Source organism: Syngnathus typhle, linkage group LG14 (genome assembly GCF_033458585.1).
Source record: "Syngnathus typhle isolate RoL2023-S1 ecotype Sweden linkage group LG14, RoL_Styp_1.0, whole genome shotgun sequence".
Taxonomy (NCBI): Eukaryota; Metazoa; Chordata; class Actinopteri; order Syngnathiformes; family Syngnathidae; genus Syngnathus; species Syngnathus typhle.
In genome coordinates this window covers 7825966-7851444 of record NC_083751.1, presented here as the reverse complement: position 1 = coordinate 7851444, position 25479 = coordinate 7825966, and the positions used below count along the sequence as shown (strand labels likewise).

The 25479-nt window shown below is 41.4% G+C and overlaps 2 protein-coding genes and 1 long non-coding RNA gene across 7 annotated transcripts; 2 read left to right on the top strand and 1 right to left on the bottom strand.

Annotated features, from left to right (window-relative positions):
- Nucleotides 1–236: 236 nt before the first annotated feature.
- rnf13 (ring finger protein 13) lies at nucleotides 237–21853 on the bottom strand. Of its 5 annotated transcripts, none has more exons than XM_061297355.1 (10): nucleotides 21776–21853; nucleotides 18172–18359; nucleotides 18001–18081; nucleotides 15599–15721; nucleotides 6440–6527; nucleotides 5602–5692; nucleotides 5420–5525; nucleotides 5221–5314; nucleotides 1287–1367; nucleotides 237–1003 (listed from the first exon to the last, which is right to left on the bottom strand). In XM_061297355.1, the coding sequence occupies exons 2-10, from the start codon at nucleotides 18283–18285 to the stop codon at nucleotides 654–656; spliced, it is 1128 nt and encodes a 375-aa protein (XP_061153339.1). In that variant the 5' UTR covers nucleotides 18286–18359; nucleotides 21776–21853; the 3' UTR covers nucleotides 237–653. The 5 variants fall into 5 exon arrangements, with proteins under 5 accessions (XP_061153339.1, XP_061153336.1, XP_061153338.1 ...); XM_061297352.1 differs by lacking the exon at nucleotides 21776–21853 and adding an exon at nucleotides 19194–19429; XM_061297354.1 differs by lacking the exon at nucleotides 21776–21853 and adding an exon at nucleotides 18688–18828.
- On the top strand, nucleotides 5631–12376 carry LOC133166943 (uncharacterized). Its single transcript, XR_009717879.1, has 3 exons — nucleotides 5631–8650; nucleotides 9836–9897; nucleotides 10379–12376. It is a non-coding gene; the product is annotated as an uncharacterized LOC133166943 (long non-coding RNA).
- ppp1r2 (protein phosphatase 1, regulatory (inhibitor) subunit 2) lies at nucleotides 20289–25394 on the top strand. Its single transcript, XM_061297359.1, has 6 exons — nucleotides 20289–20702; nucleotides 22446–22553; nucleotides 22728–22811; nucleotides 23514–23623; nucleotides 23851–24024; nucleotides 24265–25394. Exons 1-6 carry the CDS (start codon nucleotides 20572–20574, stop codon nucleotides 24282–24284), a joined length of 627 nt encoding a protein of 208 aa, XP_061153343.1. The 5' UTR covers nucleotides 20289–20571; the 3' UTR covers nucleotides 24285–25394.
- Nucleotides 25395–25479: the final 85 nt, after the last annotated feature.

Here is a 25479-nt window from a genome sequence, read left to right as displayed (position 1 = left end):
TTGTTCAAACGCGTCGCGTACTGCTAGCCGTAACAGGTCCCGCGTGTTCGGCGTTTTTAACCGATAAACAATTGACAACACCCTGGAAAAATCAGCCATTGAATTTAACTCAATATTACTTTTCTCCTATTGGCAAATTGTTATTTTGGTATTATGGCATTTACAAATTGACTTTTGTATTGCACGCTTGTTTGCATTAAGGTGAAGTGCAGAACGAGGTACTACAAAATGACAACTTTCATGATTAAAACTTTATTCTCAATGATTTCCCAACATGACACTTTCTTTACAATGAGAGCCTAAACTGCTGTGTATGCTTTTTTTTTTTTTTTTTTTAAATATACGCCACTTCATAAAAGGCTGCATAGTAGCTGAAAGGTGCATCAGTGGGTATGTACAATAAAAGAAACGACAATGACTGAACCAGTTTATACGTGCGGTGATTGGTGTATTCACGCAGTGCTCATCTGGATATTGTCTCATTCCTTAGGGAGTGTCTTGTTTTTGTAACTCGCACAGTCAAGATGTGTAGTCCTACCACAGGTGCACAGCAGACTACCTTCAATGCTTAATTTGCCAGCTTGCAATCAATGTACATATGAATATGTAGGGGGATGATATCAAGGTAAGCAGTAAAGTCCTTAATGACAAAATCAAGCTTGAAGCATGTTATTGTTGCCTTCCGGGTTTGGCTGCGGCATCTGGACAAACACCACGCTCTCCACGGTGACCTCCTCCGTGTCGCTGCTTTCATACAGCGAGTCAGAGTCCGAAGAAGACTCCTGGTCCCGATTGGCCTGAGACGCAGCAGACATGGTGCCAAAGGAGTGGGCGCTGGTGGAGGCTAGTGAGCGCAGCAGCGGGGTGCTTTCGGACGCCTCATCGTCACCGCCGCCCTCCTCAGAGTCTGAGTCATCCTGCGAGGGGACCACTTTCTGCTTGCACACGGGACAGGTCTTCTTGGTTTTGGTCAGCCATGGGTCCACGCACTTGCTGTGGTAGGCTGTGGGGACAGCAGTTCATTATGTGTGGTTCATAACGAGAGCATGGTACCATGGAACCTTGATTTTCCTATGCTCGTTTTTTGTTGCCGTATTTCCATACAAAACGTAGTTTGTGATTTGGGGGGAGGGCTTGATTTACCATCGCTCCTCCATGCATTTCCATGAGTATCAATTCTGTGAGTTTTTGCTATTTTTGGGCCAGATCAGTCCGGGGGTCCACTGTAGTTGGTGCTAAAAGTGTTGAATCCGTTTCACTTGTGTGTCCATGCAAACCGGACTCACCATGAGAACATGGCAGGACCCGCAGTTTGTCACCTTCTTCGTACTCATCCAGGCAAATGGCACACACGTCATAGATGTCTCCTGAGAAACAAATTTGTTTATGACTTCCTGGCTTCAATTAACACTTTTGTTTCTCAACACCAAACTCGCCAGGAAGAGTTTTCTTTTGGTCTTTCATACCAATCTTTCTTAATTCAGCTTCCGATTAACAAAAGTATTAGAAAACCTTTGTGTCCAAGGTGCATACTGCCTCTCACTAACTCAATCACCAGGACAAGCGCTCCAGAAAATGGAAATGAATGAAACGTGTTTTTAAATGTATTTGCGTGTTTTAACATTACTGACAAACAAATCGAAACTAATTCTGCAACTGACTCCACACCCTTCATCCATGTTTAACATTCTCCTCGCAATCTTGGCATGACTTTTTCAAACAAGTCCTGCCAAAGAGGTCACTTGAGGAATTTACCAACGCACTCCTTTTTTAAATTCCACAGTCCCCCGCCCCCCCCCCCCCCCCCCCCCCGCTTCCTTCCAAGCCTGTGCTTGAGGGAGGGTGGACACTTGCGAGCTGCTGTTTACATAAGCTCAGAGTGAGCATGTTTTCTTCTGATGTCTACGCCAGGGCTGCATGTGACCTTATAAGGACGCTCAGTCACATCCACCACTGCCCTTCTCATCTGCCTACTGCCTTCCTCCTCTCTCACTGTCACCAACTGAAACTTAAAGGCAAACTTTTCACTTCCTCTTTTATTGTCAAATATTCAAGACCAAGTTTGGGTAATGTAAAGAGATGCTTCAATACAATTACAGACAGACCAGCCACTAGCCTAAGTTAACGGATTTGTTTGTTTGCCACGTTTCAGTCTCAGTTTCATTTCCTCATGACAAACAAAAACGAGCGCAACTGCATTGACACGTTCACTTCCTTTGTGGACCAAAGGATTATGAACACAACCTGAATTCTTCATGTGATCAGTTATTTACTAAAGTTATTAGACATTTACTTATACGCATACTTGTACAATATTGACTATCACAACACATTTTCCCATCACAAATGGGTTCAAATTTACCCGAGAGACGGTTTAAGTGCTTCCATAGGGGCTGCTGTTTTTCTTAGCAACATTGTTCCCCTGAACTCAAGTCCTTAATGTTTTTATACGAACAATAGAACCCATGAACACAAATTCCCCCAAACCGTGGCCTCCACTCCAATGGATGCCAGGTCTCATTTAATCCCTTGTTACGTCATATGCTCGAAATAGGCACATTTATCCCTAAAGGACAAAAACAGGTGGTAACTGATATCTCATTCATAAGTGCTTTTGTTCATACACATCCATTGAAGAGTTAGCTGAGGAGCCCATTTGAACCATGTTGCTAACCAGAAGAGAAGCACTTAAACAGTCTGTCAGATCAGATACAGACAGGTACAGACTGATTTGAATCAATGCTATAATTTTACTGTACAAAAGTAATAATGTTGATCAGGGACGTGCGGTCAGAGGAGGCAAGGGAGGTGTAGCCTCCCCCTGTCATGAAAAGGGGGAAAAGAATTCAATTGTTTCTATTATAAAGTCACTGATGTTGATTTATAGAACGATACGCTAATTGCCTATATTCTATACTTATACTATAACAACTATACTAATACTTTAATCCAGGTGGTGAAAAAAATGAATGGTAAAATTTTTTGGGTGTATAAAATTGTGGATTTAATTGCCAATACATGTCTTGTGCAAATAGTGCTTTTTGCCATTTTTAAACACAATCACCCAAAGGCAAATACAGCAAGTGGACAGTCATGAAACCTGCCCAGGCTTTCTTAAGACTTGACAAACTGGTCCGGTGCCTTTTTTTTTTTTTTAGATAGGAAAGGAATTATAAACTGTGTGCAAGAACACTTGTGCACGCCTCACTGTCCTTGCGTTGTACACTTTTGCTCCTTGATAGCAAGGTTGGGTGAATTAGAAAATATTCGCTCTCATGGGAGAGAAAGTTTGTGGAGTATTCTATTGGATAATCAATTTTTACCATGTTTTAATTTGACAAAAAGTTGTTCTTCACCCTCTGTACACTCAAATGGCATTTTTGGTGGCATCTTAAATTCCTGTCATGCTTGAAAACAGACAAGTAAAAAAAAAAAAAACACGTTCCCTCCCATTTTATTTCTTTCTTTTATTAATAAGCTAGCCTTGCAAGCAGCATTCTCGCTTCTCGGAGGAGCCTCGTTGTCCCACTGAACTTGATGAGCACCGTGAAGTGTGTGAGCAAGGAGACTCAATGGAAATAGTGTGTGGTGAGTCGCTGAATTAGAGCGTTTCTCTGTGCCCAGTCCCGAAACACTGCAGCTGTTCTGTTCACTGTGTGCGTGGCAGCATCAAGTTATATATCAGCACTGACAAGGAGGGACCTCCAAATATGTGCCACAAGCTCTTGCCATAGACAGAAGGTGGTGATTGTGTTCCGACACTCAAGGTGAGCCAGGATGATGCAAGACTTTGCAATCACACTGGAACCGAAGATATTAAAATGGCAGCACGATGCTGACAGGCGTTGCAGCTGCTGTTACATAATCCTGTGTATTGACACAGATCCCATGTCTCACGCCGCTATTGTGCACCAATTACATGGGCACTGTAGATTTCACTGTCCACAACTGGACACCAGCTTTGGAAATGTGACATGTCCATTTTGCCGACTTAATTCAAGCATAGCATGCAAATCCTATTCTTTTGTTGAGTAAACAGAAGCGTTATACACTGGAAGGTCCAAATTCTTACTACTGGCCTAAAAAGACGAAGTGAGTTTCCATTTTCTTGGACTGTCTTGTGGCATTTTTGCGACACTTATTTTACACATGGTGGTAAAGACAATTCCCTCACAGTTGGGAGGTTCCGGGTTTCAAATCGCAACTTCTGTATGTTTATTTTTTGTGCTTGTTGTTTGTACGTCAGCTAGCTCATTAAAATGTCATATAAATAATCAATTTACTGACTTAATTATATTGCCTAATCACAAACAGTGAATACTTCAATTTAAGGACCCTCCACTGAATAATTATGACTGTTTTATACTAGCTGGCTCTTTTAGCAGTCTTCTTCAAATAAGCAGTAGCTGATGAATCCCATCACACTGCACACTTGTGCTCCCCCTACATACTCTTAAGTCATTGGTTTGCTTCCGAGCAAGCCTGCCATGAATGTGATTAGATACACATTTGGTGCCTCCCTGTCACCCAATGACTCAGCTGGCAGGACCGCAAAGAAAAAAAGAAACTTCCCACCGCCCGGCAGTATTGTTGGACCAGTGCAGGCTAGTCCCTGAGCACATGTGATGTGCCATAACATCAAGCTAATACATTTGGTTTGCATGGGAAGGAGCCGTGGCAATTTGCAGATTTATGAGGGAGATCCTTAAAATGCGTCTCGCATTTTTCTCAAACTTGTTGTGTGGAGTTCAGTCACCTTGTTTGCACTTAGCACTCCAGGTCGCTACACATTTTCTGGGTAGTGTCTGATTAAGAAAGAAAAAAACAAAACAAAAAACAAATGCAAGACTTTTAAAGACCACTAAGGTCACTTTGATTGTATTAAAGAAAGTATTTCTGCTATGTTTGCTATGATGTCTGTTTACATGACACATCAAGCCTGATCGGTATTGACCTGAGCTGAATCGTGATGAACTGAAGTGTCCCACAAAGTAAAAGCTAACCATCATGTGTCTACTCAGAAAACCTCTGATCACCCAGGGCGAGCTTGAAAAGAAACAAAACATTCGAGACGATAATAATCCGATTAGCGCCAACATGGAAGAACGATATGTCAGAGTGCATCGGTGATGACGCTCATCTGGGTCGAATCGGGAGAAAACCAATGCTGGATAGCAACCGACTTGACAATACAGGAAGAACAACAGAAGAGGTATTTACCTTTTTTGTACTTGTGGATCGGAAGTTTCTTCAACTGATCTTTACGGAGGCGGCTTCTTCGAGCCCTGTGGCGATCTTGGACAAACTTTGTGATCTAGGAACAATCAAAGTGTTCACGACTTCATCATTGTAACAGTACTCCAGTAGTGATCTATTAGCCGAGCTTTGTTCCGACCTGGACTCTGGACAAGACACCTACCATAAAGACAACAATGAGGATGAGGCAGATTCCAACTATGATGAGGAAGGGGATCAAGTAATACTCTAGCGGAAGGCTGAAGTCTGGCATGAGGAGCACATGACCCCTGAAACGTCAGTTAGAAATTCAAGGAGTGTGATCCACAATAATATGGCAATTGCAATTAACTTTAAGTTACTTACCCTTTGTCAAACAGGTAGTCCTCTTTCAGAGATTTGGCCGTTTTTTCACTCACAAACACGGAAGGAATGTCAATCTGCTTCATTATGTCCACTAGAAACCAAAAGAATAGAAATTTGAAGAAAAAAAATAATAATCAAGACTTCTTGATTGCTAAGTTTGGCTATGTGATATTATTGCAAAGTGAAAACCCAACTCAAACCAAGCTGAGGATAGCCGAGTTGAGTTATGCGGTGCCAAGGTGGCTAAAGAGGATCTTCTTATTTAATACTTGATTCAAATGTTAGTGTTGACCAATGTATTCCACCACCATCCGATGTAAGGTTGGTGTCATAGCTGTCTTGAATGCATGCTTAATTGTCAAATATGACAAAGGTTGAACATAATTGGAATGAAAGTCAACCTGACCGCAGCAGTGCTTTCAAGAAAAGTGAACGCCAAGGGATGAGCAGCTGTAATTGAGCTGCCATTCTTAGCTGACCAGTTATCAAGTGTGATTTTACAGCTATTACAGGAGCTTCACCATGGAAAAATATCAGGAGCTGAGCTGCCAGCCAGGTGTGAAAAGGAGATATGGTTAAATGGGGCACGTCTCAACAAGAAGAAACACGCCCGGCAGGTCTGTAAGCGAGCGTACGGCGAATTTGCACCTCGTGGATGATTTATCATGCTGCTCCCCTTCAAGTGAGGACAGGGTACAGATACTATCATGGTGACTAAAGCAGGCTGTGCTCAGCCACCGTAGGGCATCGCAACATTCCGGGAAACATCTTGGGACTTGATAGGGAGTCCTCAACTCTTCTCGGGCTTTGTAAGCAGGTAGCTGTTGAGGAAACTTACAATCGTTGGAGCCCATGCTGATCAAGTCATCGGAGTCCACATTGTGAACAATGGCTGCCTTGTACCCAGCTTTCTGTGCATTGAGGACCTGGGAGAAGACAACATTTGCATCCTGGTTAGCATAGATTCATTTGGAGTGCATCAAGAAAGCTTCCCTCATTTTGTTATGTTCCAGCTGGAAGCATCTAAATGTATTATCACATGTTGCAGAGAATGAAGTAGAATGGTGACATGGTGGTGCAAGCAGCCCATTCCCCAAGAGTCTTTACAAGAAACAACAAGCTTGCTTCACACACACCCAAGGCCCATCGCATTCCCTCGGATACGATAAACACACAACTTGCCCATGCAGGTTCATCTAAAACTCCAAGGAGACTTTCATTCAAGAACAACCACGGTTTTTCATACTGCAAGAAAAAACAGGACTTCAACATGTTTGGTGGGTGGAGCATTAGCTATGATCTCCTAGCATATAAATTTCATTTGAAGTAATTTTATGATTACTTCCTTTTATGACTGTGTTCTGTCATAAAGTGACGTTTTGGACTGTGGTCAGTCATAAAATAACGGCTTGGTGCTCTGCCCCTTTGCACGGCGTTCTCACAAAGGCGAACCAAATTTTGGGACGCCATCCAGTCAAACTGGCCAAGGTGAAGAGTAAAGGACAGTGAGTCAGGACTTTGTCATCTAGTCTGAGAGTCCACCACAAAGACCACGGAAATGATGGTGGACTTGAGAAATCCAAGACCTCATGTACCCTATTAAATTACTACAGTGGTGTGCGATTAAAAAAAAAAGCATTTTATAAAGGATGTTTGGGGGTGCAGCATCTCAGCTGCCCATGTTTGCTGCATCATGGATGTGCAGGAAACGTAATGAATGAATGGGCTCCCATTCAGGACAGAAGCTGTGGTATCCTGTTTAGTTATTGTTATAATGGGCTCGCTGACAGCAGATGTTGAGAAGGAAATAGGATGTGACAAAATAATCTTGTAATAATACATTTGTGTTCTGGCCTTGATAGACTTGGAACTAAGGAGTCAAACAACTGATGATTCACTGTCCTTTGACTTTCTAATGAAGATGAACAAAAAGGAAGGACTATCAATTTGTTGGAATGAACTCAATGTTGACAACTTTCATTTATTATTATGACAGATGACTGACAATCAAGGTAGTGACACTCATGTTGACATGTATCTTCTCTTGACTTACATGGTGTGTGTATATATATCATAGAATGACCAAGTTTATCATCTCAAATCTTCAGATTCTGATTCTAGGAAAAAGAAAACCCCCCAAAAAACGCAATGCTTTGACACTGTAGCTGTCCACTGTAGCTCAAACCAGCTTCTCACCGTAAAATAACTCTGCCACCATGCAATCCATTTAGATCTGTGACGAGCCAACTGTGTATGTGTGACGCTTAAGGCAGAACAGCCCTGTCTTTTGTCTGCGTCATGTCATTGTGATTCTATGAGCGTGCACGCATATGTTGAATCGGTGTGTATGGCAGTCGAACCAATGTGACTGGATGTGTTTGGCTATGAAGGTGTATTGTTTGGATGTATCAATAGCCATTATCTGGAGGAGGGACATGCATGGACAATTATTGGATTTGTGTGATAAGAAGAGCTGACTCTAGCACCCTAAGCATTGTATCAATCCATAGACTGCATAAAGATTAGATTAGTGATGAAACAGTGACAGAGAACGTTCATTTGCATACCATTATTGTCTTTTGTCATTCGTTAGATTACAAAAGCACCGTTTGTGCGATCTGTCTGTGCAAGAGGAATTCAGCCACTGCAGAAATATGGACATTTGATACATTCCTGAGACTAAAAGGGGGAGGAGGGCTCAAAAAGGAGAGCAGAAGTGAGAGAATGAGAAAAAGAGAAGTGCAAGGTCTCAAAAGAGGGGGAAAATAATGCATGGGGGACTAGAAACTGTCACGCATTTCTGCATTGCTCTTCCACTCATATGGTCGCTAGTGGTACATATCTTTTGCGTAAAGTTAGTAAACAATGTTTCTGAGAACCCGCAGCTGGGAAGACATGGAATCATTTACATTTCTAAAGTCTGTCAAACTAGGACATACCTTGCTTGACAGACTAACCGGTTTCCCTAGCTTGGTTATTCATTACCACATTCGGGCTTGTGCTTCCCCCCCTCCCCCCCCTATCTACTTTCATCTGCATTGGAGACCAGGTAACACAAAGATTGCACTTTTTACCATTAATGAATGAATTACACTGCCTTTAATGTAAAACGCTTTGATGACATTTTGTCAAAACATGCAATTTTACTTCAAATACATTTTTAAAACAGCCCATTATTATGTGGACTACTTATATAAGCTTTTATGAAAGTTATTTACATTAAAAACAAAACAAAAAACAAGTCTAGCCAAAGGCACTAGTCTAATCCCTTTTTCACCAAATGTGGACACATTGACACACCACTTGATTCTGCTGAACTCTACAGGACATTTATAAAACAGTTTGGAGGGCAGAACCACATTCAGGCTGACTGAATGCATCTAAAAACAACAACAACAACAACACTGATTAAACTGGAATACAACTTGCTGAACAGAACACAATACATGTAGAAAAAATTGCATATTTTCTCCAATTAACAATTACGTGCCCTACCAGAGAAGTACTGACAGCCCACTGCCTCGTAGACTTATTATGAAAGTAATTCTACTTTTAGCACATTCTTTGAACTTTAAAAAAAAATAAATCCCAAGTCACTCAAGTATGAAAGTGCACACGCTTGGGTGCACACATTTAAGTTCTTCAGGTTCTTCAAGTTTATAATATGCAAAGTGGCAATTATCCTCATTAACTGCTGCGAGAAACAAGCATTCATTATTCTACAATTTATGAGTGAGAGATTACTCATACTCAAGGCCCAACTCTTTCATTTGTGTTTGAGTCAGGAAAGTGATCGGGATAGACTTTGTATCAAAGTGCTCGCACGGGTGAAACAAGCAAGTTGGGCAATGAATGGGCCCCTACGTGATACGAACAATTCTTTAGTCCCCTCCCACAAGAGCTCCTTTCAAGCGACACCGTTTCCCACAAAAAAACTAAGTAGAAATCAGGAAAGGTCTGCTTGCGGGACAGACGTGATTACACTTGACCCAGATCAGATCCACGGGATATTTTGCATTTTTTGCACATTTTCCAGTCAGTCGTAATTTGCTGACATCACTGAAAACATTCCAGCTGCAGTGTTTCCCACAAATCCACCTGAATAGAATTCTGAAATTGATTATATTCGGACTCCCTTCTTCTTCACACTCTGCCCACAAGTCTTAACCCTAACCAGCAGAAAAAAAATGCTCTAAAGTAAATTAATTTCTCCACACTCATCTTCTGCCCACAGACAAGACTGAGACGAGTGGATTTACCATATGGTTTCCATAAAGACTAAAAACACGGCTAAAGGTAAAATCTGTATTGATAAGTTTTTAACACACTGATGAATGACCAACTAACCGAGACAAATTTGGGAACCGGAGGAAAACGACACCATCTGCAGAGTAACTGCCGTTCCAGTGTTTTATAGCAACACCTGTGTAGAAATAGATGGCCACATTGATCATTGCTACATCAGCACTTTGTGTGTGCGTGTGCGTGTGTGTGTGTGTGTGTGAATAACCGCAGATTCCTCCACTCAACAAGATCTCTTTCTTCCCTGATGCATCACTGCAGCTAAAGCAGTTTGCCACATGTCCTGTTTTGTTATACCATACTATCAAATCCCTCCCCTTATTCTCATTCCACTCACATTCTCTCAATTCATCTTCCCTGTGTATTTTTTACCCTGATTGCACTGTTTTGCTTGCATAAAAAAAATAATTTGGTGATAGATTTGTAAAGTTGGTACGTTTGCTAACCATAAGGCATTTCTCTCTTCTCTGACTAGTTTCAAGAATGCAAACAGGAGGGGAGTGACTGAAAGCGGATATTATAATAAATATCCACTCATCCTTTCTGACTACATCTTTACATCTGCCCAGTCACAACTCTGATGTCACTACACTCAAGCCTTTCTTCCTTGCCTCCCGTCTACCCCCCGCCCCTTTTTTTTGCCATGCACTCACTTGTCTTCCTCCGAAGCACCCAACCCCCATTCCCCACCCTCTCCTTGGGTTTCAGAGGAATCTCACAAAAGGTTTTTAGCACCAAGGTCCGGACGGCTGATTAGATAAAGCGTTCAATAAACTTGCACACTGCAGGGGAGGAGTCCAGCACAATGATAATCCTGCACAGCTGCAAAGTTATTTTATTGTGTGCGAGATGATCATTTTGTTTGCTGTGTAACCATATGGGTGTGGTGAAATTTGTCTCTGCATTTAACCCATCCCCGAAGGGAGCAGTGAGCAGCAGCGGTGGCGCGCCCGGGAATCATTTGGTGATCTAACCCCCCAATTCCAACCCTTAATGGGAGGGAGTGGGTCCCATTTTTATAGTCTTTGGTAGCAAGTTCTCTTTCTTTCACACTTGTCTTAGGGAGAGAAGCTATTGTGTTCATTATCATATCGAGAGACCAAATAGATCATTCGCTTATCAGATTTGGCACGACACATTACACTCAATACATAAGACAAAGGCTGACTCGTTTTAAGTACAAGGACGTATGTCTTGTATATAAAAAAACATGCTGTGGAAATTGGAAATATTTAGAGCAGGGGTGTCAAACTTGTTTTTTTCACGGGCCGCATTGTAGTCATAGCTTCTTTCGGAGGGCCATTATGACTGTCAACCCAAATAAATGTATGAGCACCTCATACTATATACAGTAAAAGCTACAAAACAAAATCAGAGGAGTAAAAACTGGTCAAATATTTAAAATATAAATTAAAAGTGGAGACAATTTGCAATTCTAGTAGTGACACACGAATTTGATGCACAATTTGTCTTGGCGGGCCACCTAAAATGATGTGGCGGGGCCGTATCTGGGCCCCCGGGCCTTGAGTTTGACACCTGTGATTTAGAGAAACACTGTACAGTGTGTGTTTTCATATGTGGAGCAGTCTGTGCTGTTTATTGCCACAACACATTGCAAGACAAATGGACAACTTGAAGAATCAGCACCCACAAACATTCAGCAGTCATACATTCAGTCAGCCGTAGTCATGAGACTGCGTGCGGAAAGCTAGCTCATCAAGTTAATAAAGCTAGCTCTGTACGTGTGGTGTTTGTTATTGTGCATAGCTCCAGGGCTGTGAGGTCAGTGAGGCACAAACAGAATTTGCCTTACAACCAGCAGACCCTGTAAGATGAGTTTTTTTTTCAAGATAAGAAATGGTCAATTCAAATGGTGATAAAACTGGTGCTGAAAAAATTACCTCTGAAGGCCACACCTTAGTCAGCCAGTGTTTCAAACATGTTATTTCTGGTGGTAAAAAAAAAAAAAAAAAAAAAGATGAGGAAGTAACACCGCCACACCCAAAGCAAAGATATGCCTAAGTACTCTTTTTAATTTTTGTTACCCTGCTAACATCTCGATGGGCCATATTGTCATGTTGAAACGTGCTGTGGCTAGCGATCTTTGTATGATTTCATTTGATAAAAACTACTGAGATTTAGAATGAAAAACTTTATAGCGAGCAGTGTGATTGGTTCGTTTATTACTTCACTGGGTGCGGCCCCTTTAGGGGTAAGCGAGAATGAAAGAGAGGAAGAGAGAGAGCGCCACCTTGAGAGTTATTAAAAGAGTCTTTCACTGCATTTATGTTACCATAATTAATCACATTTTTACACTCACTAAAAATTGTCCTGTATAATTAAAATCATTCAACTTCCTCTGTTAGCCACTGTAAGCTGAAATGGCATTCATTCCCAGGCAAGACACTGTTAAATCCGCTAATTATTGGCTCATCAAAATCTTTTAAAGAGAAACCCAGCAAGAGAAGTGCAAACAAAGTTTCCAAAGTGTCAAGTGATTCAGCTGCAAGATTGGGGGCAGCGCAAGTGCAGAACTTGTTCAGAAATGTCAGCGCCCACAGTGACGACACGACTTCGAGGGTTGCCTGCTGTCAAGAAGAGTAACAAAGATGCTATTTCTCACAGTGACAAACGGCTATTCAGGTTAAGGGACTGGAAGAAGTCACTTTCTGGCAAAATAAGTTTGTCCAGAGAAGACAAGGGATGGTATTTGGTCATCAATAAGGGCTTGGCCTTTGGAACCAACCTTTTAGTATGTGGTGTGATTAGAGCATTTGTGACAGGCAGATATCAGGACTACTGAAAAATAAAAAGGGAACAGTAAGAGAAGAACAGAAGTTAGGCTTATCTAGTTATTTTAAAAAAATCATGTTGCTTCCCAATTGGCTAAAGTTCGATTTTACATCACAATCGCTCCACCAGTATTTACCACACACAATCAGAAATCCAATCAGGTTTAATATTTACAATTGCTGGCTGTGACCATTTTCTGAGTAGATCATGTGGGAAAAAAAAACTAAACACAGGCCATACCACAAGATAAAAATCATTCAGGATAAGCTCTGAGACATCTGACGACTCTAGCTAGATTGTCAGTCCAGTGCCAGCAAATGTGTGTGTCAAAACCTTTGGCCTCGTATCTATGTGTTGCATAACTAGAGCATTATGTCTCAATGTGTATAGACTTGAAAACGCATGCAGGGGCAACAAACAGCGTGTCAGTCTGCAAAGAGTCTGACAATGAACGAAGGGAGGCGGTAGGGTATCCAGTTTCCTGTTCACCCCTCCCCCCCCGCATAGAGGTCAATGATGCCATGCGCTGCCCCGCCTCTTGCAAATACATCCAAAAATCTCAGCAGACAGGAAGTGTGAGACCTCTTTCTCTGGAGATTTGTTTTCTAAAAAGGAATCAGGAGGAATGCCATCGCCTTTTCTCTCTCTCTCTCGCTCGCACACACACGCACACACACACGGTAAAGAGTGTCACCCCCTCACTTGATCCAATTTTCCCCTCCCCAACTCAAATGCTTTCTCTTGACATTCGACCTTTTCTCTCTGATAGCGCCCCCCACACACACGCACACACACACACACACACACGCACACACACACACACACACACACACACACACACACACGAGCGCTTATGTATAAGTGCTCACACTTCATAGAAGTTTAAGTGGGCACAAGTCTCTTTTATTGTCCATTAAAGCAACAAACATATTATGGGTGCTAACAGTTTATGTATTAGGGGGAGGCTTGAGTCTATGGAAATAACATGGGCGTGGCATGTTGAATGCTGACACATGCACAAAATGTGTGACAGAATATAGATATTGCATGCTGTGTCTTTTGCCACATAGCAAGCAGCAAAAAATGTACGCTCGCTTCCAAGTTTACACAAAGAAAAATACACATGTAGAATATTAATACAAACACAGCTGCAAGCTTAAAGCTCACACACAAGATGCACCAAGGAGGCTAAGAAATAGCATGGCAGTAGCAGAGCAAACTTTTAAACAAATATTTGAGAACAAACGGTGCTGCAACATATACAAAAAGATGAAAAATATGCACACTGCAAAAAGAGGCGCTAATCTCTCTGAGTGTTTTTGTCAAAGTTTTCGTCCATCCAATAGCAGACTATAAATAGACGCAAAAGCATTGATCTTAGTAAACGGGCGAGGAGTTTAAATGACAACGATAATGTGCGTGTGTGATGTGTCTGTGCACACAAGATATGTGTGGTGGAATCTGGTTATATTACAGCCAGTGTGTCTGAGTTTCAGGTAGTTCTTGGTCTTGGAAAGATTTTTAGGAATGTGAGGCCATTTTGTGTGTGTGCAGGCGTAGTCTGGTGAGGATGGGGGGTGGGGGCCTTGAGTAAATGGTTTGGAACAATAAATGTCCTCACAGGCAAAAGACACGCAAAAAGCGTGTCTGTGTACTGTGGTAGGACCTTATAAGGCTGTATGGTCGGTTCAGTCACAAAAGACAAAAAGAGTGAAATGGCCAAACAGGCTGTAACAAAAGTACCTTGTAACTGAGTGTTAAAAAAACAAAACAAAAAAACAGAACAATATGGATGAGAGGTTGGATGAAGCTCATCCAAGTGAGAAGGTGCAATTGAAGAGTGGATGCAACCCAGATGCGACAGGGATGGATGGGGAGAGGCTGCCAAAAAGCAGCCTGCTCTGTTCGGCTCTCGACAATTATTCACACCTCTTCTTCCAGGCAGTTCTTCACCCGCACCCTTTCTCTCACTCCTTTAAAATCACATCTCCTGCCTCTCTGTCCCTCTTACATCACTTTTGACAGAGCATGATTAAGAAAAAGCAAGTAAAAGACGAACAAAGGGAAGAGTCGATTATGGAAAATCTACTTTTTAATTGCTTGTATGGAAGTATTCATCCAAACTTGACTAGTTTTAGCATTGGTGGGGGTCTATGATGAACTTTTTGGTTATATAACATTTTCACTGGTGTTTAAAAATGACTCGTGTTCAAGGGTTTGCCAGTGTTAAAAATGTTTTATCAAAATAATTCTAATTGGTATCTTTATGATTTCCTGAATTAATACCAAAAAAAAGAAAGAATGTGAAGTTATTCAGCAGTCACCTAACTTGTACGTTAGTCAGTCACGAACAAAAAAAAAATGTATTGCACATGTCAGTTTGACAGAGAAGCCCACTTCCTGTTTTTGTGCTATCGTTTTAGACAAGCTATACGTCAAACGCCGTGTAATGACAAGTGGAACATCACTGCTGTTGAAATAACTTTTTTTTCTTTAAACATTTGCTTTTCAGTAACAACACGTTAAAGCTTTGAAATTTGTGTGCAGTTGCTTTAAGCATCTACTGATTGATAAAAATAAAACTCATAATTCAGTCAAGGTAGCAGTAAATATATTGTGCAGTGGTATATTGACTTAGAAGTTTAATTTGTTCCATAACCAAACTCATTTTCCTCATATTAAATCAGTTTTCCCCACTAATTGAAAAAAGGGACTATAATATATACAATTACAATAAAATATATATTTAATATAGTGTTTTTTTGAAGCACAAAAAACGGTATGTTGTACAACTGTGTTACTCGAGATTGGATGATAATAGAAAAGCATCTTTTGCTAAAAGTCAAGACACAGCTGCATTTCACACAGGCACATTCTGTCCAAGCAGCGACAAAAAGCAAACCTTAATATCGAAGTTGCAGTCAAAGCGCTTGATAAGGACAACGAAGGCGCCCGTCGCGTTGTCCCTGGGCGGGGGCTCGATGGGCTGACATGCATTTGCTGGCTGTGCGCCAATCAGGAAACCCTGTGGGAATGACATTATTAATATCTGTGACATTATCACATCAGTAATGCTGGGTTCAAGATGATCATAAAAGACAGCAGCGGACAGTGGTTCATTTTAAATGCTTGTAATTTGGATGTAAGTTAAGGTCAGGTGGATTTAGTGGTTATCATTTGTGTCGCAGTTATGAGATTCTGCATACAAACTTTCCGTTCATGTTCTTTATCGATCCATCGTTTGGTTATCAAATCTCTAATCATTTCCTCTATCTAGCTGTCTGTGTTGTTTCCAACAGTTTGTGAAATTTCACGAGTGATAGCAAGAGAGAGAGAGAACAACCTAAAGCGAGAGCGTGTGAAAGAGAGACAGAGAAACAAATACACAGAGTAAGACAGAAACTGACAGTGATGAGGTGAAAATGGAACCAGACCGGACCAGGGAGACAAATATGGGGGTGAAGATGATCCAAAGAAAGAGGGTGAAAAATAAGGACTAGACTGGATTTTGCAAAGGCCAAATAATGAAGAAAGGATCTGCCTGCATAATAAGTGTAGATGCTGTTTCAACAGGAAGTGTGCAGGAAGTGTGGTGAAGTCAAGTACCCTTCAAGATAACGGCTCAAAAAAACACTATCTCAATCAGCACTTCCCCTCTCTCACATCACACACAGAACACTTCATCTAACCACATTAAGGTAGTTTTTCATGCATAAACTCACTAAACTGTACATCAAGCACAGGATGTGAGTAATTACCCAAACACTATGGCTCCCTCACCACTGCTGCCTGAACTGCTGGAGCTCCATGACGTCACTGTGCTACTGCCTTATTGCCCTACTGACTGTGGAACCTATGGCAAGCACCCCATCTGTAGGCCAAATAAGGCTCTACAGTTGGTAGAGACGATATGCCAAAGGGCTCTTGGTTGGCCAAATAAGGACATACAGGATGTGGCAAGGAGATGACGAGGAGGTAGGAAAGTCTTGCATATTATAGAGAAAAAAAAAACCACTGCATGGGAAAAAACAAAATTAAACCCACAACCATTTTCCTGTTTTGATCAAAACTAAATATGCCACATTTGGGTGGATAACTCTGAAGTGTGAATGTACTAAACATTCATCGGACAAGTGATCTGAAAATTTGACTTTAAATGACAAAGTCAATATGACTCGAATACATTTCATTTAAAATAGTTGGGTCTTTGCTTTTGGTGATGTCAGAATGCGCCACATTAACATTGTAGTGCTGCTTTCATGAATGAAAATAATTCTATTGTCTTTATGGCAGCCCTTTTTTGTACGTCTAAATGAAAAAATAAAACGAAAAACAGTACTGCTAGGACTTTGACACTCACTTCTCCCGCCATTGTTGCATTGAAAGCAATGTCCCAACTTGATGTGTATTTGATTCTTCACATTAGACACCGTATAAAATCACACACAGTCACGGCCAATACTGCTCCTTTGCAGACTTGTGTGTGACACGTGTAGTTCCTCTTAACTATGGACTTTCTGCTGCAGCTCTGATGCGGCTCTGATGTGAGGTCTCTGTATGAAAGAGGCTGGGAGCATGAAACAAAGAGTTCATGTAGCTGCACTGGACAATCATGTTAAGGCACTTACACACAGTTTTCACAGAGGATGGAACGGGGACGGCAGCCCAGTCAAAACGTTACTGCTGGTTGCTAAGCGACTGAGCAGGAGCTAGCTTGATGTCTTTTTCAGCTGGTTAGGATGTGAAAGAGGTTGGTAATATGTATTTGTCACTGGTTAAAGCCCAGGCAGCTGGGGGAAAAACTCAATTCGATGCGGTGAGATGTCACCACAGCCATCAGTTTTCAATGCATACAGCATTAAACTGCAAAAATAACCAAATGCCACAAAGGTTGGAAATTGCCTTCTGTGGGTTGACACTCGTGGTGTTGTTTTGGAAACGTGTAGCAAGCATACACAGCAACAGCAGCAGTTGTGTAAGTGAAAACAGAGAAAGCTTTGTTAGACCCGACTTTTGCCCTGAGGGGAATCCTCAGTCTTGTGTTGCCTTGTGATGCAAGATGCAGTGCTGCGGGCATGTTTCTGATTCCAAAAAAGTAAAAATGTTGCAAAACTGTCTTTTCTTTGATGGGAGTTACGACCACTTGTTGCTTTGGCATTTCACAGCCAATAGAGCAGTTTCCTGCAAATTTAATTAAAATCTTTGGATGACACCAGGTTGACTGACCATTGAACTTGTTTTTTTTGTGCTTCCATTATTTCATACGGGATTCTTTTTTTCCGGATTGGGTGCTTTCAAACTCACCTTCAATCCATCGCTAGGAAGTCGGTATCCAAACCTCGATGGGAGGTCATCAAAAGTCTTTGAATTGTTGTCAAATGAGTACTGAAAGAAGGTTAAGAATTTTGTATTTACCAAGGCTACAAATCACCAAATGTAGTCCTACGTAAGATATTTGCATTGTGAGTTACTCACAGCTGCAATATCAGCTTCCACAGGCAGCAGGTTGAGGAAAGCAAAGAGCTGGACAGTGAAGATGGTGTAGATCTGCGTGGCCGACAGCATCAGCATTCCCAGGGACAGCAGCATCTTGGCATCACGTTGCAACTTTCAGCTGCTGCACCTCACGTTCATAAACACACTAATGCAGCGTGTTGTTGCAACTACAAAAAAAAAACCATACTTTTTTTTCTTAAGGAAAAGTAAGGAATACACAAGGGCAAGATAATTGCCAATTTGTCATTTTATTGCTTCAGTGGTGATAAATTGGTTAATCAATTCCATATTAAAGAAATTTAGGCTGATATGAGTACATTACTTTACTATAATTTAGTTTGTGGTGATATGACAGAGGAAATTATCTTTATCAATTATCTTTGCTTTAATTGATCAGAAAACACAATAATTTTTTGTTCATTCCGCCAGTGTCATTGTGACAGGACAAGCGCGCGCGCGCGCACGCACACACACACGCACACACACACAGAATACCTTAAGCTACGCGCCTTAAGTTATTGTATACGAGTAATGCAGAAATCAACGTGCGGCCATCATCCAACAGACTGAATTAATTTTGTGCCACAATGCTATAAATGCGGAAAAAGGAAAAAATAACGGAAGCGAAAGCTACACTGCACATGACAGCTGAGAGCAGATGACTAAAAATCAAGTGACTTTCAATTCTAAAATACAGTAGATGTAACTGATTTCTTTAAGATGGCAAAACGTGCAAACAGTCCAAATCAGAATCGGATGTATATTATGAGGTGACTACGGTAAACAAATCTCAGTCGCCCATTACCAACACGATTGCACGTGTAAATACGGAATGACAAGCAGTGTAAACCAGATATGACGAGGCCAGACTGCTTATTCTTGGATGGTGCACACAAATAAATGATTTGATGCGTTAATCAATGTGAGTTGAGCAAAAAAAATAAAAAAACGCGCTAACGCTGGTTAGCTGTAGCGGAGAATGGGGGAGGGAGGGGTGTTACCTCGATTTCGCCGCGATGCTTTTTTTTCTTGTCCTAAGGAGGTTCCAAGCAGGGACATAACTATACGACTCTTCAAGTCATGTGAAAAACTGAGTGCAACGACATCGATCGTGAATGCACGTCATCCCTTTAGAACGCTGGGGCCGAACCGCTAATCCACTCCAGTTTGCTGTCCTCTTGCTTCAAGTGATCGTACAGTTTCCACCATACGAGCGCTCCACCGATCCTAGCTCTGATTGGACAGAATTACTGTCAATCAAGGTTCTTTCCGGAAATGATTCCAGATGTAAACATCTCACACGTGACAGCTCCAAAACAACATTTTGAGCTGCGTGCACCTCCAAACTGATTCAACAGCAGACAGTTTATTCATTAGTTTCTTTTGTTTATTGTCCGGTAAGGTGTGATTTATTTATTTTTACTTTAGGACAGGATGAATCCTTTTACATTTTCTGTCCGGATTTTTCTCTCCGGCATTCCAATGAAGTCCGTACGCTTTATCTCGGGGCGAAACATCACAGAAGCATTACGTGACATGAGCAGCTTGGATTGTGTAAGTGTGCGTATGTGCGTGTATTTCTAAAAATGCGTACTTCACCAGAGTAAGACATGAAAAATAAATACTGGATTTTTTTTTCGTGTTTTATTTGATTGAACAATGCAGTATTGTGGCCACCTATACGTGCAGGTTTGTTTTTTAAAATAAGAAACATCATCAAGGGCGTTCAGAAAAGCGCATTGACCCGGAAGACGTTCTTATTTTGCTGTACTTCTTTTACCGCTGCTGCAACGGCATCTTGCTGCTCCTTATAGTTTATTTCAAAGCCTGCTTTGGAACCAATTCTTCGGGACCTAGAAACATGGCTTTAGCTCCAGAAGTTAAGTCGATTTGAAATCTGAGAAAAAGCCTAAACCATCATTCCTAAATCAGCCTAAATCATTTTATTTTATCGTATTTTATTTAATAAATAATGGGCTACTGTGACCACGTATACATGCAGGTTTGTGTTCTCAAAAGAGAAAACACGATCGGATGAATCGGATGAATTTCAAAAGATGAAATGTAACAATGTTGTCCGAGGGTTGCAAATGTTACACGGCAGTCTCGTTTTCAAACTATCGCGATAAGTTGTCTCGAGTACACCAGCTCTCAGCACAGTTACTACGCCAGTCGTGAGCCAACAGAGCAGAAATGTGCTCTACCTCTGTGGATCATACCCAGGATTTACCTGAACGCATTGAAGAGCGTTGAATAATCAAAGCGAGCATGTTTGATCTACTCTTTGACTACTGAAAGGAAGAAATCGACTAAGGAAAAGCGATCGGTGATCAACACCTGCGCGAGCAGCCCGTTTTGACAGCGAGTGTGTGGGAAGGAATGGCAGCTCCTCGGCCGATAAAAGGCATCCTGAAAAACAAGAATAACGCCGCCAGCCTTAAACCTGCGCCTGGCGAGTATGTGGTGGAAAAACCTGAAGAAACCCCTGGACTTTCCGATGAAGATGCGCAGTGAGTGTCCCTTGTAGCCGTCTGTTGGGTGTGTATGGTTTACGACAGTTAGCTTAACAACAAGCACGCTTGTTGACGCAAACTAGCGCAACTTTTACCACCGCGGAAGTCGGAGCACGAAGTTATTGCGTATCAGCATTGTTTTGGATGGAATGCGCTTGTTTACAGATGCTTTGAATGTAAATCATCTGCGTGTTTTATAACTATATTCCTCTTAAGCCTTTATTACTGACTTGTTACATTCACGTATTGCACTAATTCTGAAGGCATGTGTCATGCAAGTCATAGAATCACGCATACCACATGTTGAATGAATGACAAATGCACACAACCAATTCAAAGTTGATATTAACACCAAAGGTATCAAATGTCACTTTAATGGCCCACTATTTTATTTTATTTGAGCCCCCATCTTGTCTCATTGACTTTACTTACTGTCACGGTGTTATCATGTTACACCCTCCTTTCTTGTCTTGGTAACTCAGTTACTAATGAACACGGAATCTATTATTTAACATTATTTTGCAACCCAAATCGCATTTGCGGTTTTATTCAAAATACCAATTTAATTATATTCGTATTATGGGCATAGCCATGAAATGTATTAAACATTAATTGTATTAAAAGCAAGGCACCAAATTGGGCGGGATACGAGACAAAATAAAGACTACCAGGAATGGACTTCAACAAAGAGTCTCTTTGCTCTATCAGTAATTTTGTGATTAGTGCGTATCACCCATTGTCCCTCTGCTAACCTAGCCAGGAGCTCTAGATATAAGCCAGTAATGTTAGAGCAGCACTCAGTAAAATTAGGCCAGAGATGACAGCTATTAGTGAATTCCATTCGCGAATCAGGCTTTTTCTGTGTTGATCCAAAAATAGCCTCTGCAAGAGAGTGAAGATGTAAAAAAAAAAAAGGGGGGGGGGGACAGAGGGTACCTGCAATGAAGTGGAGCCTTGCATCAAAAAGTCAGCACCATGAGACAGTTTTTCCATAAAGATTATGAGAACCTGCCTCAGCAATGATAATTTAATATGCTCATTTAGTTTTCCAGCAGCTAAAACATATTTACCCGCTTATGTGTCAGTCATGGAGCAAATCCCTGTTCGCTTTTCATTGTACAAGCAAAGGATATCCTGGCTAAGCCACCCAGCGTCTCTTCAGCTGTCGACCGTTTAAACAATACAACTTTGCTGTGTACAGTTTAAACAAGGACATAAAACCTGTCCCACCCAAAGAGTGCAATAAATTGATGGCACTGCGCATGATCATTCTTGAGGAGCATCCGAGCAGACTTGAAATTGCTCAAATGTTACAAACTAGTGCACACTGCTGTTGTTGCTGGGTCACAGAAGTGGGTAGAGGAGCACCTTTCGACTCTGTCACCCGATAGCGCTGCTCAGCTCGCTCTCATGACTCACTTTATTTAATGACTTAGCTCCAAGTGAAATGTTGCCAGTTGTGGACGACCTCTGGGTAAAGTCATTAGTATAAGACCCTATATTTATCTGTAGCTTTGACTGGTTGGCCAACCCTCCCAGATATTTTTCATGCATTTGATCCTGAGTGTTCCCAAAAGAATGCAGTCAAAAATAAGAATTGGGACATGTTCAGCCCTAGTTTAAATATGATTGCTTTTGGGACTAAGGATAATTGTTTGCGGTGTGTCGTGGTCACAATGCGCTCGTCTGTAATTTCCTGCTCACTGCTTTTATTATTTTTACTTTTTTTTTTTCTTTCAGAAAGAAAAGCCAGAAGTGGGATGAGATGAATATCCTGGCCACATACCATCCAGCAGACAAAGATTACGGCCTGATGAAGATAGACGAGCCCAGCACACCTTACAACAGGTCCGCCTTCATCAAATTTTCCCAGTCATATATTCATTGAAATAAGTCGACTGAATATTTGTCAGACGTTTGCAACTAATCAATTCCAGTGTAGACAGTTTTGGGAATGTTTATCAGAAAGTTAACTTTTAACCAAGTTTTTGTCTTAAGCAATTTGTCTTTTTTTTTTTTAAGGATGGTTGGGGATGATGAGGACGAGGGGTCCTTGAGTGATTCAGAAGGGCGGGGTGCACTCCCAGCGGATGACTTGACATCAAAGTAAGCATTTAATGAGCATGCAAATGGGTTGAAATTGTGAGAAGGTCAAAATTGGAGGATTACGAAACAAAAGGTTAGTTACACACACGGGCAAAATTGTCGGTACTCCTCTGTCGGAGTGCTTGTAGAAATAGATCCAATCTGCTTAAAGTAATAATAAATGAAAGGTGGTTAGCTTCAGACGACCACGTCAATTAGCCTCCTTTGTCTGTTTTATCTTGAGGCCTGGAAATATGAGTTGCTTTTTTTTAAGTTGATGAGCCTAATCTCTAAAAACAGTCTATCGTCTTGTCTTCATCCACATCTTGTGTGAAGATCCGATTTTAGCTGGCAGGCTGAATCAGGCCGGTTCTTTTGGAGTAGTAGCACAGTAAATGGGCTCACTCCCCGAACCATTCACCACCATCCACTTAGCCATGAACCATTCATTTTGTCCTCTGCTGCTTTGTGAGAGATAGCAGTGGGAAATCTGTTATTTTTGCTTCACGCTCGAGTACTTGCATGCTTGCTGGTTCTCTTTCTCTCTCCCTCTCAGTGCTTGCTCTGTCCTCCCTCTGATCTCATCCGCATCTTCCCCCCATCTGCTCTCACTCCAAATATGGCCTGTTCGAAAGATATTTATAACCAAACTACAGCGAAATTGAGGTGCGATAGAATGTCAAAAAGTATTAAACTGACAAATCTTCTACTCTCTTTGTCAAGGCTGATAGCAGCAGAAGGCTCAGAACCTCGATTTATGAAAGAGGAAGAAGAGGAGGAAGAAGAGGAAAGTAGTGAGGAAGAAGAAGAGGAGCTGTCCCCCGAGGAACAAGGTGAGCCAGACATCTGCTCGACCGTGACCTCATTATTGAATATACAGAAAGTGTCGTCATTGAGATGCTCATAGTTTTTTAGATTCTGCTGCTCAAGCAGAACTCAGCCATTGGGTCACAATTTAGTGAATGCTGTGTCCCATGTTTTGTTTCATCATGGCATCTATTGTTTATTTTTCTACAAAACGTTTTAATTTTTACGCTGATGTTTCCGCTTTGCTCCACAGCCAAAAAGAAAAATTTTCAAATGATGAGGAAGAAGCATTATAACGAGGGCCTCAACATCAAGCTGGCTCGGCAGCTCATCGCTAGCGAGCTCGACGAGGACGAGGACGAAGACGAGGAGATGAGGGATGAAACGGAGGAGGCTGAGGAGATCAGCGTTGACCCGCCACAGGAAGGTAAAAAATATTCTGGGTTGGGTTCAAGGTTCTCTGAGCCGCTTCTCCTCACGATAATCAGTTTCTTTTCATGAATGACTACAAAAATTGGATTTGGACAATTTTAAGTTTCAACAAATGGCTCTAAACAACTACTCGATTATTAAAGTAGTTGCCCATTAATTTGATAATCGGTTAGTTGTCAATTAATCGATAGTGTGACAGCTCTAATTTACTTTTGCCTTATTTCGTTCCCTCTAGCTGATTCTTTGGACTCGTAGATGAGCCGACACCTCCCATTCGAGTACGTGTGTCAACTCACCTTACTGACTGACGACATCACTGCGCCGCGTGTTTTCAATGTCGCGCCAAACACCAGCTCCCCCCTCCCGCTTGATCCATTTAACTCCCCTAAACAGACGGTAACCTTCAATTCATCTGTCCGCACTGCTCCAAAAAATGCAATTGAACCTCAAACCTAGTTGCAATGTCCTTCCCTGACACCATGAAGGTCTCCATCTCCCCTCCTCGCTGAGCTGGTGAGCTCTGAATACAATATGAGTGTAAAAAGATTTGAAGGCCATTGAGGAAAAGAAGGTCAAGCAAGGGGAACCCCCGCCCTCTCATGACTGTGCTTGTACCAGCTGCAGTTCAGGTGGACTTTGAAACTGTGACACACATTTCTGGTTTGTTTTGACACGATTGACAATTTTAGTTTGATGTCCATAATTGCTAGACACTAAGGATGCTGCAGTATCACACAAGTCAAAAGCGGATTTTTTCTTTAAAAAACAAACAAACAAAAAAAATCTACCAACACTGATTTTTATTTTTTTTCACTTGATTTCTGGCTTATTACAAGGCACAAAACCTCACTTATCATCTTAAGAATATCTCTAACCTCTTGAATGACTTTTATTTTAAACACTGAAAATCATGGTTATCTTTAAAAAAAAAAAGCACTTTTCCATGTACAGTTTGTTTCCCCCCCCCCTGCGCCTCACAATAACGAGTGTAAAAGGCAAGACTGATTTAGGCTCCACCTCTCTGTTGTTCTTGAGTGGAGGAATGTTATCTAACGTTCAAGGACGAAACAGTATTAAGTCATACAAGCGGTGCACTAAGTGCATGTCCATAGGAAGTCAGATGTTGAAGGAAATACTGTGCTTTTTCTTTCACAATGGTCCTTTATCAACTTGAACACAACCAATGTTCACTGCGCTTGCTTAATTTTGACTTTCCATAACATCTTAGCTTTATCATACAGAATTTAACTGTAAATTCTAATGTGGGACATGCATTGAATGGCCTAGTTCATTTTGTGCTTAGCTAATGTTCAAGCAGGAGGAAAAAAATGCTACTGATGAATAAAATAATGAATATTGGCGTTATTATGGGTTCCTAATCCTGTATAACGTTATTTCAAATATTGAAGTGAAGGTTGATGGTGGTGTTTTATTTTTTTTGTGACTGATG